A 14357-nucleotide genomic window follows, 5' to 3' on the forward strand; every position below is an offset into this window, starting at 1 on the left:
AGACCAAATCCAGCCCCCCACTTCTCTTGGTAAATAAAGTCTTATTGGAACAAAACCATGCCCATTTGATTGGGCTATTTACAGTGGCAGAGTTGAGTCACTGCCACAGAGATCGTATGGCTCACAGATCTGAAAATATTCAATATCTGGCCGTTTACAGAAAGTGTTTGCCAACCTCTGCCCTAGATTAATAAGTCTGAAAGCCCTTCCCTCATCCCCACCTCTTTGGCTGCAGGGACATCATTTCTTGTGATTATCCCTTTAGTGTTCCTTTTCCTCTTAATCTCTAGCTCCTTGAAGTCTTCTTTATGCTTTTATAAGCCTGGCTAGGCATTAAAAGTATTTTATTTTATCTAGGTATTTTGGACAGGAACATTTCCTTTTTAGGTGATAATTTTTTTTAAAATTTTATTTATTTATTTATTTATTTATTGGCTGCATTGGGTCTTCATTGCTGCGTGCGGACTTTCTCTAGTTGCGGTGAGCAGGGACTACTCTTCATTATGGTGTGGAGCACAGGCTCTAGGCGCACGGGCTTCAGTAGTTGTGGCATGCGGGCTCTGTAGTTGTGGCTCGTGGGCTCTAGAGCGCAGGCTCAGTAGTTGTGGCGCACGGACTTAGTTGCTCCACGGCATGTGGGATCTTCCCGGACCAGGGATCGAACCCGTGTCCCCTGCATTGGCAGGCAGATTCTTAACCACTGCGCCACCAGGAAAGTCCAACATTTTCATGTATCTAGCCTACTGTATTGTCAAAACCAGAAACTCTTCTTCTACTGTCTTTGGATAGTAATATATTCTTCTTTTTTGTATTTTCTTGACTGACCACTTAACTTGATCATTTAAAATTTTTCTTTTCTAATGCAATTCTTTTTTTTTTTAACATCTTTATTGGAGTATAATTGTTTTACAACGATGTGTTAGTTTCTGCATTATAACAAAGTGAATCAGCTATATGTATATATATATCCCCATACCTCCTCCCTCTTGCATCTCCCTCCCACCCTCCCTATCCCACCCCTCTAGGTGGACACAAAGCACCAAGCTGATCTCCCTGTGCTATGCGGCTGTTTCCCACTAGCTATCTATTTTAGATTTGGTAGTGTATATATGTCCATGCCACTCTCTCACTTTGTCCCAGCTTACCCTTCCCCCTCCTTGTGTCCTCAAGTGCGTTCCCTATGTCTACGTCTTTATTCCTATCCTGCCCCTAGGTTCTTCAGAACCATTTTTTTTTAAGATTCCATATATATGTGTTAGCATACGGTATTTGTTTTTCTCTTTCTGACTTACTTCACTCTGTTTGACAGTCTCTAGGTCCATCCACCTCACTACAAATAACTCAATTTTGTTTCTTTTTATGGCTGAATAATATTCCATTGTATATATGTGCCACATCTTCTTTATCCATTCAGGTTGCTTTATCCATTTAGGTTGCTTTATCTATTTAGGTTGCTTCCATGCCCTGGCTATTGCAAATACAGCTGCAATGAACATTGTGGTACATGACTCTTTTTGAATTATGGTTTTCTCAGCATATGTGCCCAGTAGTGGGATTGCTGGGTTGTATGGTAGTTCTGTTTTTAGGTTTTTAATGGAACCTCCATACTGTTCTCCATCGTGGCTGTATCTAATGCAATTCTTTAAAGCCATGAAATTTTTCATCTCCTTGTCATTCTTTTCAACTATTTTGTAATTCCCATGATCTTTTACTTTTTAATCCCTTGATAATTTTAAACTGTAATAGTTTTTAAACATAGTTTTTGGCTGTCTTATTTTTAATATCTTGTAGTCAAAGATCATGGTTTTTATGATAGCTATTCTTTGAAATTTGTCGAAATTTTCTTTGTGGATTAATATGTGACTAATTATTCTATATTTTTCATATGTGTACAAAAGGAATTTATATCTGGATACAGGGTTCTCTCTGTGTTTGTTATACCAAACTTGTTATTTGTGCCATTAGGGTCTCTATTTTGAATTTGTCTGCTAGATATATTGGTTTCTAAAAGAGTTCTATTAAAACCTATTGTGGTTTATATTTGTCTATTTTTCTCTGTAATTTTGTCAGCTCTGTATATTTTAAGGCTATGTTGTTAGTGACTGTCAAAATCCATGATCATTATCCTCTTTTGGATTATTTTTGTGTGTTAAAGTTAACTTTGCAGGTTTATGAATGTTAGAAATCAGGTTTTTTTTTTTAATGGCTAACTCAAACCCTTCAATGAGTTGAACCTAGCTATGTGCTGCCAGTTTTATACTCTAGCAAAATGTAGACAAAAGAAGGAGCTTGTGCTTATGGTCTCTCCTGCTGGTTTGTAGTTTTACATTGGGTTTCTACAGACACTTGGCTTGATCATTTGATGACCCTGAATCCTGTAGTTCACAACAAAAGATGTGCCTTTCCGGGTAACACCTTGAGGTCTGAGAAGGTCCCTACCAAATGTCGCTACACCCCTTTCATTTGATCCATTTTCCATATTCAACTGACACGCTTGACACTTTGGGGTTTAGGGCTGTAAATATTTCCTTTTTATATCAAAACTGAAAATTTTCCTTCATTTTTTATTTTTAAAATGTTTTTTAATCTTGGGGAATTGGGAATCGGGGCTGAAGTACAAATAATCCTTACTTTATTATTGTCAACCAGTAGGACCTCAAAATTTTCCTCTTAAGCAAAGCCTTTCAGTGGTTTTATTCTCCTGGCAGAGAGTGAAATACTTTCATAGTACCAAAAGCTGAAAAACAAAAGAAAGGTTAATGAGATGTGATAGCTATTGATAGACACGGATGCTAATCATACTCATCTCCAGAATCAATGAAAACCAGGATTCAGTGGGTAAAAAAAATCCAAGTGGGCTTTTGGAGAAGCACCTTTATGGATTTAAATACATAGTCCCCCCTTTATTCATAACAGTTGTGAAAATATGAACACACTATGCTCTGTGTTGAGTCTGTTTTTTGGTTCTTGAAGCTGTTGCTTTGAACTTCGTCTTATTCTTTCCCTTGTTAAAGCCATTTGATAAAATAAGGAAAAATGCTCTTGGAAAAAGTTGATGTTTAAAATGTGGACGGCAACTAATTTTCAATCTTCTCCCCCCTTTTTCCTTTTGTAGTATGACTATGAATATGACGAAAATGGTGACAGAGTCGTTTTAGGAAAAGGCACTTATGGGATAGTTTATGCAGGTCGAGATCTGAGCAACCAAGTCAGAATCGCCATTAAGGAAATCCCAGAGAGAGATAGCAGGTACAGTAATTGTGACTAATGAAAGCTGTTTTCTAAGGTATTTCGGTTGTTAATAGCATTTTAAAAAATATTTTGGTAATATTCTAATTAATGAAACTCTGTCTGAAAACTCCATGGCTTTAATTAGCCCCCTCTGAGGTTTAGCTGCTGCATCATTCAGTGATTCAAGCACAACACTTTGGTGGGGAAGGATGGCATCTCTGAGGTAACAAGGACAGGACTTTCAAAGAGAAGAGAAGAGAATAGTCCTGTGTGTGTTGGGCTCAGGTTATATTGGATCATGGTTGGTTTATTATCTGGATAGATGGGGAATAAGCACCAGCAGAAATGGTTTGAACCAGAGGTTCCAATTTCTGGTCAGACATGTAATGACATTGGAAGTCAGCAATCCATCCTAAACATCAAGTGGAAAGCTAGACAAACTGAGAAATCAACAACTCTACTTTTTCCGAGCCATTGGAAAAGCGACGTCACAGGACAAACCACCACCCCCCACATTGGAGACACAGTTGTAGGGCAGAAGCCCTATCAGATCCTCACAAAGAATGTCAGAGAAGGTCCCCTTCCCCAGGCTTCCGGCAGAGGTAGAGGGGAAATAACCATTTGGAAATACACCTGTTCTTAACGAGGCCTGCCCTCAAGAGAAACTATTCTACCAAAGCCTAAACTCTGTGTCATCAGAGCCTAACTAACCTAGGGGAAGAGACGTGCCCAACCCCAGGCCACTCTAGCCATCCTATTCCACCGAAGCGGGGACTGAGAAACATTTGTGAAGTTCACAGCCCAGCAGTGCAGGCTCACTAAAAGACAGAGACTAATTCACAAAACCATAGAACAATGCTTCCCCTCACCCCACGCCTCACCACCATACCACTAAAGATCTATTTAGCAGAGTTCTTTTTACCTAATACATCATGTCCAGCTTTCCACAGCTTCTTTTGTTTGTTTGTTTTGGTTTTTTTTTACAAAGCATACTAAAAGGCAACAAATACAGTTTGAAGACACAGAGCAAGCATTAGAACCAGATTCAGATATGACAGGGATGTTGGAATTATCAGACTGGCAAATTTAAAACAACTGTGATTAATATGCTAAGGGCTCTACTGAAAAAAGTAGAAAACATTCAAGAACAGATGTCAATGTAAGTGGAGAGATGGAAATGCTAAGAAAGAATGAAAAAGAAATACTAGAGGTGAAAAACACTGTAACAGAAATGAGTTTGAGGATATGTCGATAGAAACATTCAAAACTGATAAGCAAAGAGAGAAAAAGACAGAAAAAATTGAACAGAACATCCAAGAACTGTGGGATGACTACAAAAGGTGTGACATACCTAAAGGGAATACCAGAAAGAAAAGAGAAGGAGAAGAAATATTTGAGGAAATGGTTTGAACCACACATAATGGGGCCTTGAGGAAAATGGAATGGTTTTTAGGAACAAGAAAGTTGTGCAGGGAGCAGAACAGCTGTGGTGGCAGGGTTATCTGTTGCTCTCTGCTCCAGTGCTCTGTCCTACCATTTGTTTCTCCAAACAACAATTCTCTCTTCTCTCAATCTCATGATTTCTGCTGCCTCATAGCTTTTCTTATGGCTTCTCTTTGTAAGGTAGCTGCTCCTACAATCAATTATTTACATTTTCTACATGTTGTGGATTCAGACTCTGAAAGAGAGAGAATTGGATTGAGTCTCTTGTTACAATATTTCTTATTCGGCCAAACTTCAATGCTGGGCTACATCATGGACTTATTTTGGCTTCCCCTCAAGTTCACGGTATTTGGCCACCATGGTACAGTCACATGATCGGCTTTCTTCAGAAAGGACACTCCTGTGTTTACCCAACCTCTCCACTTGTAAATCTAAAAGACACCTCAAGGTTAACATGGCCCAAGCTGAACCGTGGATTTTTTACCCTCAGATGTACTTGACCTGCAGGATTCCCTGTGTCAGTTAATCTCACCCCACCCATCCAGGTGTTGAGGCTACTAGAATTCATTTGGATTCCTCTCTGTCTTGGTTTACATTACTCCATCATAAGTTCTACTGTTGTCTCAACCTCTAATGTTTTCTGAATTTTTCCACTCTTTCCCATCACCAGTCTAAGCCTTCGGGTTTCCCACCCAGACTCCTTACTGCAACTGATTCATAACTAGTCTCTGCATTTGAGGTAGGAGATAGATGGGCCCCTGGGCTGGACAGCTGGTGTTTGTCAAGTGGAGTAAAATTGAAGCCTTGTTTTCCCTAGACACTCCAAGGACAAAATTAGTGGCTGGAGCTGAACTCTGCTGAGGTAAAGAGATAAGATAACCACTCCTAAGGTCAAGGAAAACTTCCCTGTCTGCACATGCACAGGAAGCCTCCTTGGGGGTCAAAAAGGGAGGGGGCACCACCCCATAATAAGTGTAGACATGCACCCACAGGCCTCTGCAGGGGAATCCATCTTAGCAAAACGTTGTGCATGCATGTTGGGGAACAGGTCAGGTGTAAAAAAAGAAGCAAGATAATTGGCCAGAGGTAAACAAGGACCCGGAAGGACTTTCCTATATAAGTGATTTAAATCACCTCTTTACTGCGCTCCTCCTCTTTAGAGAGGACGCCTGTACCCTTTCTCTCTGGGTGTGTATTTCTGCCTTGCTTCTGTCTTAAATAAATAAATGGTTTCTTAGTGTGCTCTCCCACTTGTTGTGCTGTGTCTCTAATAATAAACTTTGTACCTGTTATACAGTTTTTGCCTCCTTGAAACATTCTTGCTTTCAAACGGGGACAAGAACCAGGGGAACTTTGCTTTAGCCTCTAGCCCCTGGTGGGCTAGCAGCTAGGATTCCTGGTTTTCATCCAGGCTACCCAGGTTCGACTTCTGGGTGGAGAACTAAGATCTCTTCAAGCCCGCTCACTGCTGGCTCTCCAAGATCACTTCACTCTTTCCTCCACTCCTACTCCACCCTTCCTCAGAGAAGGCACAGAGATCGTTCTCAAGTTGAAATCACATCGTGTCACTACCACTTAAAACCTTCAGTGGATTCTCATGTAACCAGTGTAAAGCCCAGAACCCTTAGCATAGACGTCTGCCTCCCTCTGGGGCCTCACCTTCTCTATTGCAGCCACGCTGTCCTCTCTCTGTCTATCAGGCCCACCAAGGCTCAGTCCCCAGATTTTGGCAGGATTGCCTCATTTTCATCAGTTAGGTCCCAATTCAATTCTCAGGCCCTCAGAGACGCCTTCTCTGATTACTCCAATCTGAAAAAGACACCCTTCTTTCCCATGCATCCAGTGTCCCAGGCCTCAGCTCTCTTTCTGCTTCTCCATACTTAGTCTCCATCCTTGGTGCATGACTGTGACAAGTGGCCACTCTGCCTTCAGCATCCATATCTGCATTCCAAGCAGGAAGAGGAAAAAGGAAAACAAATTTTCTCAGAAATGTCCAACATACTTTCATCTCTGTTTCATTGGCCAAAAGTGGACACCCGTAACTACAAAGGAGGCTAGAAACTCCGCAGATTTTAAGTTGGCCAGTTGTTTCTCCAAACAAGATCATAGAAAGAGGGAAGAACGGATATTAGATAGGCAGACAGTAAATTCAATTTTATGTTTTCTGTGGTATTTTTGCAGTTTCCCCTTGGTTAGTTCATGAGACATATATATATGAATTCGTACGTGATGGTGATAGAAACTATTCATTAAATACCTAAGGGAATATACATAAATTTGTCATATTAAAATTTTTATTAAATATTCCTATAGGTTCTTAAGTATTATATACATAGAGTGGATTTTTAAGCAATACAGAATGTTAAAGGTTTGTCACTATCAAATTGCTGCAGCAAACTCACTAATCTGCAGCAACATCACCTCCTTTCCCACCACCAGATAAATTTAAGTAGGTACTTGGAAGGAAACCACTTTTAAAACTATCTTTGTAGCTTAAGTTTATTCAGCTGCCACTGTGCACACACAGAGTACACCAACACCAATAAAGATCCATTTGGTATAACATGGGTTGTTTGAAAATACTTGGCATGACAAGCCCTTCTCTTGAACAGCTAGTGTGGGACATCTTTTTGTTACCTCTAAAAGAAGATTGCAGTGAAGTCTATCATGTTATTGTGAGATACAGCACACAAAGGTATTTCCACCTTTGTGACCTGGAGAGGTTTTTTCAGGTTGCTATTAACAAGATAGCAGTTACAAAGGATAATTGCTAAGATGGTAGAATGGGTATGAATAATGCATAATCCAGCATATACTAACCACTGCCATCTGTAGTGAAGGATCATAGCAACAAAAACAGCTTCTTCTGTGTTTCCCTCACACTCTAAAAATGCTTTGTTAGAGCGTCAGAGTCGTCGTAAGAGCGAGCTGGTGCATTTTAAGGACACTCTCATAATCTGTCCCAGCTAGTTGTTCATCTCAGGTTGGCTTCTGCTAACATTCTACACACCCCTCAACTATTAACTTAGATCAGGTATTTCCACCCAGCTGTATATTAGAGCCATCTGGGGAACTTTACTGATACTGATACTCAGGCCCTACCCCTCAGAATTCTGGGGTGGGTCGTGGGCATTGATATTTTTAGAAATCCTTCCGGGAGATGCAAATGTCCAGCCAAGGTTGGGAACCACTGCTTTGGATGGTTGTAGTGGGAATTTGACTCAGCAGAGGTGCTCTGGAGACACATATGATTTAATAATTTTTCAAAGCTAAATGCATGTATCTCTATCTGTACCATTTCTTCTTTCCATTGTCACAGCTAATTGAGAAGAAACGGGATTTTCTTGTAATTCCTGTAGACAAACATTGCTTATTGACCTGAACAAATTATAATTTCATGCTAATTGAGTGCTTGATACTTAAACTTTCACTTACATTTAGTGAGAATTGCTAGGTGTTACTAATCATTTCCATATTGGAGAAAAGTTCTTATTCTTAGCCAGGATGAATCCTGACTATTATTGTAACTTTTGAGCTATCCTTTGGTTACATAAGGAGGAGTGTGTGTAGTACATTTGTTTCTCCAGGATCTTATATTTAAACATTTATGATTGATATTTAATAGAGTGTCAGGGGTGGGAGCCCTTTAATTATCATAAACTGAGTTAGCCTCTTGCTTCAGATAATTTAGTCATCTTGATCTACCAAATCTATAGAATTGGCCCAATATTGCCACTATTTTATTTCATGCATATCACGAGCAATCTTAGTAACTAGTGTTAATAGATTGTTTTAAACTCCATGGAAAAAGTAACTTGTAAATGTCTTCATAGTTGAGAGTCATTACCTAAGGATCTTCTTGGTAACACTGGTATTTCTTGTGTTAACTCATTCAAGCAATAATCAAAATGGTGTTGTCCCTAGTTGATACCTTGTTAAGGGGTTTAGTTTAATACCAGCCTTTAGTTCCTAGAGCAATTCTAAAGAAAACTAAAATTAGTAAAAGATCTAATATACAAGTCAATTTTTTGTTGTTGTTGGCAGCTTTCTGAGTAATATTTCACAGAATATAAAAGTTTGTTTCAATTAAATGAATTTGCAGGAATTCCCTGGCGGTCCAGTGGTTAGGACTCAGCGCTTTCACTGCCAGGGCCTGGGTTCAATCCCTGGTCAGGGAACTAAGATCCCACAAGCTTGGCGGCATGGCCAATAAATAAATAAGTAAATAAATAAATTTTTAAAATTAATTAATTAAATGAATTTGGGTTTTTTGTAACCTACTAATATATTATTCAATACTAACTGATTCTAGTATTCTTACTGGCATTCAGAAAAATCCATTCTGCTTATATGGATTTGCCATTATAAGATCTGAGCATTTCTTACACGTAGAACTGAAGCAAATTACGAGGCAGCATGTATTTTATGTTTTAGTGGTTAATGCCTTTCATACCTGTAGCCTCCATTGTACAACAGAAAAAAATTAGGGAATAGCTTTGAGTCTGTCTTTATGCTGACATCCTACCACAGTTAGTTATACAATAATTATATTAATATAATATATGATGATATATTAATATTCAGGATTGTTAAGAGCCTACAAACTTCATAGTACTTCAGATAATCATCAAAAGTGTTGTTCTGATTCCACATATATGCGTTAATATATGATATTTGTTTTTCTCTTTCTGACTTCACTCTGTATGATAATCTTATTTACAAAGCAGAAACAGAGACACAGATGCAGAGAACAAACATATGGACACCAAGGGGGGAAAGTGGAGGGTGGGGGGAGGGGGGTGGGATGAATTGGGAGATAGGGATTGACATGTATACACTAATATGTATAAAATAGATAACTACTAAGAACTTGCTGTATAAAAAATAAATAAAATTCAAAAAAAAAATGTATGGGTACCAAAGGGGAAGCGGGGAATGAATTGGGAGATTGGGATTGACATCTATACACTACTGATATTATATATAAAATAGGTAACAAATGAGAACCTACTGTATAGCACAGGGAACTCTACTCCGTGCTCTGTGGTGACCTAAATGGGAAGGAAATCCAAAAAAGAGGGGATATATGTATACGTATAGCTGATTCACTTTGCTGTACAGTAGACACTAACACAATATTATAAGGCAGCTATACTCCAATAAAAATTTAAAAAAAAAAAGTGTTGTTCTGTCTGTTCCAGAAATACAAAACACTTTCATCTTATAATTTGATAAAGCAGTATATACCAAGTACATGATTTTGAGGTCTGGTCTAAAACTGGTCTTTCAGTATGGAGGCTCAGTTAGGATTGGGTAAAAAAATTATGATAGAATAGAATTGGATAGAATAGAATCAAGGAGGCTTGGTATATAAATGGTTTTATGTTTTCTACTGAAGAGCTGCTGGGCCTTCCAGTAAGTTCTGGAATGAATATTAAAATTATTTGTAATTTTTATCTTCCTGAGCAAGAATCTCCTGGAATAATAAACTTATGAAGCCAATGGAATAGAAGGTCGTGTTAATGTGGACAGTGAGCTGTGTGGATGATTTCAGTTTTCCTGGGTTCAAATCTTAGCTCTTTCACTTACTAAGCTTTGAGACCTTGGGCAGGTTAGTTATCCTCTCTGTGAATCAATTTCCTTATCTGTAACATGGGCATCTTAGTAGTACCTTCTCATGGGCTTGTTGTGAGAAATGAGTTAATATATACAGAAGACGTAGAACAGTACCTGGCACATTTCCCCTTAGACCCTACCAGGGCTCCAACTTCACAGAATTTATGTGATGAGAAATAAAGGCCTTAGATGGTCATATTTGATTTCATATATGGGGATTTTCCATTTGTATTGCTTAAATTTATACACAAAAGTCTGGCTACAAAATTAGCTCACTGGCATTTGCATGTCTTTCAGATACTCCCAGCCCCTACATGAAGAAATAGCACTGCATAAGCATCTGAAGCACAAAAATATTGTTCAGTATCTGGGCTCTTTCAGTGAGAATGGTTTCATTAAAATCTTCATGGAGCAGGTCCCAGGGGGTAAGACATGGGTTTTTTTCTTTAAAATGTGTAAGTTTCTACTATGTATAAATAAGCTACAAGGATATATTGTACCACACAGGGATTATAGCCAATATTTTATAATAACTATAAATGGAATATAACCTTTAAAAATTATGAATCACTATGTTGTACACCTGAAACTTATATAATATGGTACATCAACTATATCTCAATAAAAATAAATAAATAAATGAAGTATAGGAAAACCTCAGAAAACAACTTACTTTAAAAAATATGTTTCTAGGGCCTTGAAGAGGAGTAAAATTGAATGGGATTTACTAGTTTACAGGTCTTAATTTGTCTAAATGTACAGAAAAATTTGACATATGACATTACCTTACAGTTTATTCGGGGACAATAAATAAGTATCAGAACTGTTTTTGTATCAATCATCGTGACTTGGATTAAGGTTAGCAAACTGAGTGGTCTTTGACTGTATTTGATAATGACCATCTTCAGAGCAGGGACACTTTCCTATTTATATCTGAGCCCAAGTACTGTATCTAGTATAGTACCCGGGCCACTGTTAATAACCAATAAATGTTAGCTTAAATTCATGTTACATTATTAACGTGCTTTAAAGAATTCATTTGGATAAGATTTTATCCACTGTTTCTCCCTACTTACAGGAAGTCTTTCTGCTCTCCTTCGTTCCAAATGGGGCCCACTGAAAGACAACGAGCAAACAATTGGCTTTTATACCAAGCAAATACTGGAAGGATTAAAATACCTCCATGACAATCAGATAGTTCACCGGGATATAAAGGTAGGATGAACTAGGATTCATTCTCGTAAGTTGCCTGATGAGTAATTGTTTTATTTGCAAAAGTCATATTGTCTTGTGGGTATTAATTTGGAATGATAAATAAATCCTAGAAACAGCACTCTGCCCTGAGTCAGTTATTGATATTCATGTCTTATCTCTTCTACTCAAGGAATAAACCCCTTAACCATGTTCAACCAAAAAAGATTCAGTTTCCACTCTATGCCTGGCCCTGTTTCAGGTGCCCTGTGGGGGTGGCTCAGCAGAACAAAGTTAAACAGGACATGGTCCTCGCTCCCAAGAGGCTTACAGGCTGGTTAATCTTTGTATCCTTGCTACTCAGTAAATATTTGTTCAATTAATGGATGAATAGTTAGAAGGAAAAAATAAAATCCCCACTTCTCACAAGTATCATATACTCATGCGTTGAACTAAAATTAGATAATTTTTGCAATTCTCCTTAAAAAGGGAAACTTCAGAACTAGTAAATTTATGACAAAGTCTGGACTATTGAAAGTAAGTTAATCTTACTACCCTAAAACCAACCCAAATACCCATTTATTTGTGCTGCCCCTAAATAGTCCAGGAAAAGAAGTAAAACAACATAGAAAAGAAAGTAAAGTGATTGAGAAGTTATAAATATCGTTAACTTATCATACCCATATCACACACAAATAGCCCCTACTATCTGTAAACCTCGTTTGACCTTGTGACCTGAGTAGCATATTGTGAACTGATAATATGTAAACGAAAGTGGTGTCAAGAATTCACTACTGAGATTAACTATTAAGGAAGAGTATAGAATCAGTGTCCTTTTTGCTGTAAGGACACCTTTACTTACTAGACTTTCAAGCCAACAACAAACAATATTGGAAGAAAGATAACATTTTTGATTAAAATTCTCTCTTCTCTAGGGGGACAATGTGTTGATTAATACCTATAGCGGTGTTCTCAAGATCTCTGATTTCGGGACATCAAAGAGGCTTGCTGGCATAAATCCATGTACTGAAACTTTTACTGGTATGTTTTTGCAATGATGATAGAGACCTTATGTAATTAAAGAAATAATTGCTGCATTTGAGCATAATGTGAGAGGTAAATTTAGTCTGTGTTCTCACCAACATTAATGTTGATATCTTTTGATGCCCTGAAAAATGTTATAGAGAATTTGATCTGGCCCATTTCTTACCTCGTATTTATATGACTCGCTCAGTCTCCTGCTTAATGCCGCTGAAGATTTTTTTTTTAACTCTCAATTTGTTATTTGTTTTTCTTTTCATGTCGTTACTTCTCTCCAGGTTGATCTACAACCACTATAATCCCAACAAGATTCCTTTTTTTAACGTTTCTTTAGCCTAGCCTCTCAGTGATTCTTACTTATACTTTAATCATTTCCCATTTGGACTATGCGTTCCCTCTTTCCTAATCTGTTTACTCCCTGTGGTCTATTCCCCTACACAGCACATAAATAACTAAGATTTCAATTCAGAAAAAGGAAGTGACTCACTAACTCAGAAGCAGGGTGGGGAGAAAGCTTTCCTGAGAAATTAGGCAATGCAGCTACTGAGCTGCCACTGGAGCAAACTCCTGAGAGGGTGGAGACAAAGTGATTTCCAAAAAGGTGACAGTAGCCAAGAGGAAACAGAGGCTCAGAGAGATTGACTGCCCAACAGTTATGGGGAGGGCATCTGGAACTCCAACCCTGCTCTCCACTCCAAGCTTTTACCACTCCATTATTCTGCTGATTCTCATGAAATGTTAAGTTCTTGTTATTGGGAATTCCCTGGCGGTCTAGTGGTTAGGACTCAGTGCTTCCACTGCTTTGGCCCCGGGTTCAGTCCCTGGTCGGGGAACTAAGACCCCGCAAGTGGCATGGCGCGGCCAAAAAAAAAAAAAAAAAGATAATGAATTATCTTTGGTCTAATATAAAGCAAAATGGCCAGATGTCCCCCTTTCTGAATTCTGTGAGGAGGTGGCATGGCCTCCATTGTGCAGATGAAGAAATTGAGAGAGAGAAGGGACTTCATACCCGGAAGTCACAAGTGCTTGTAAATGATAGAACTCAGATTTTTAATCCACCCCTTGTTCTTTGCTTTGATCTTCTTGCTCCAGTCCATCTTTTTCTCCACCTTGCTGAAGAATCTGTTCTGGAAGCCTGGAAAGGGGAAAGGAAGAGAGAGAGAAAGTCTATAAGGCTTCTCCTCAGAACATTCAATCAGCAAATTCTCTGACCCCATTCCTACTCTCAACGGCAGTGGGTATTTCAGGGCACAGAATTAAACACATTTAGAATGTATTTTTTTGAACAAAATAAATTTCATCCTTCTAGCAACTTTAAATATATTTACATTTCTTTTCCTCATACTCCCTCCATTTGGCAAGAGTCACTTTAGATGCTGCCAAGACTCAGTAATTTCTGCAAAGAAAATCCTTACTTTCAGGCTCTTGATTTGGGCAAGGTGTTAATTTACTATCTGCTGCTTATCTTTAAAACATTTTTTTTAAATCGCCAGAGAAGTTGTAGTAAAGCAGTCCTCCAGGACCCCTTTGCTTGGACTTCTTGCACTGACCTCACATGATGTGATGTGTGTGACACATATGCGTGGGTCTGTCTCCAGCGCTGATCACGAGGGCCTGGGGTGTGCAGGCCTCACAGCACTAACTCAGCGCTGGCCAAGGCACAGGTATAGGCAACCTCTGATGAACTGAGTTGAAAGACAGTGACCTGTGTGACTTCTTGGTGATTTGGTGAGAGGGAAGGCAGCAGCAACTACTCCCTGTGGAGCGCTTACTGCATCCCTGTTAATTGCATTACATGTTATTTCACTGAAATTCATGTATCAACCCTAATCCTT

General features: G+C 38.7%; 1 protein-coding gene across 4 annotated transcripts in view; it reads left to right on the forward strand.

The window, feature by feature from the left end:
• The window catches only part of MAP3K5 (mitogen-activated protein kinase kinase kinase 5), a 227139-nt gene that overhangs the window by 174595 nt on the left and 38187 nt on the right, over positions 1–14357 (forward strand). For all 4 annotated transcript variants that reach the window (XM_036871441.1, XM_036871443.1, XM_036871442.1 and 1 more), the window contains 4 exons: positions 3116–3249; positions 10588–10715; positions 11369–11505; positions 12417–12522. In XM_036871441.1, coding sequence (XP_036727336.1) covers positions 3116–3249; positions 10588–10715; positions 11369–11505; positions 12417–12522 — 505 coding nt within the window. The remainder of the gene's footprint in view (positions 1–3115; positions 3250–10587; positions 10716–11368; positions 11506–12416; positions 12523–14357) is intronic.

This window comes from Balaenoptera musculus, chromosome 12 (assembly GCF_009873245.2).
Source record: "Balaenoptera musculus isolate JJ_BM4_2016_0621 chromosome 12, mBalMus1.pri.v3, whole genome shotgun sequence".
Lineage (NCBI taxonomy): Eukaryota > Metazoa > Chordata > Mammalia > Artiodactyla > Balaenopteridae > Balaenoptera > Balaenoptera musculus.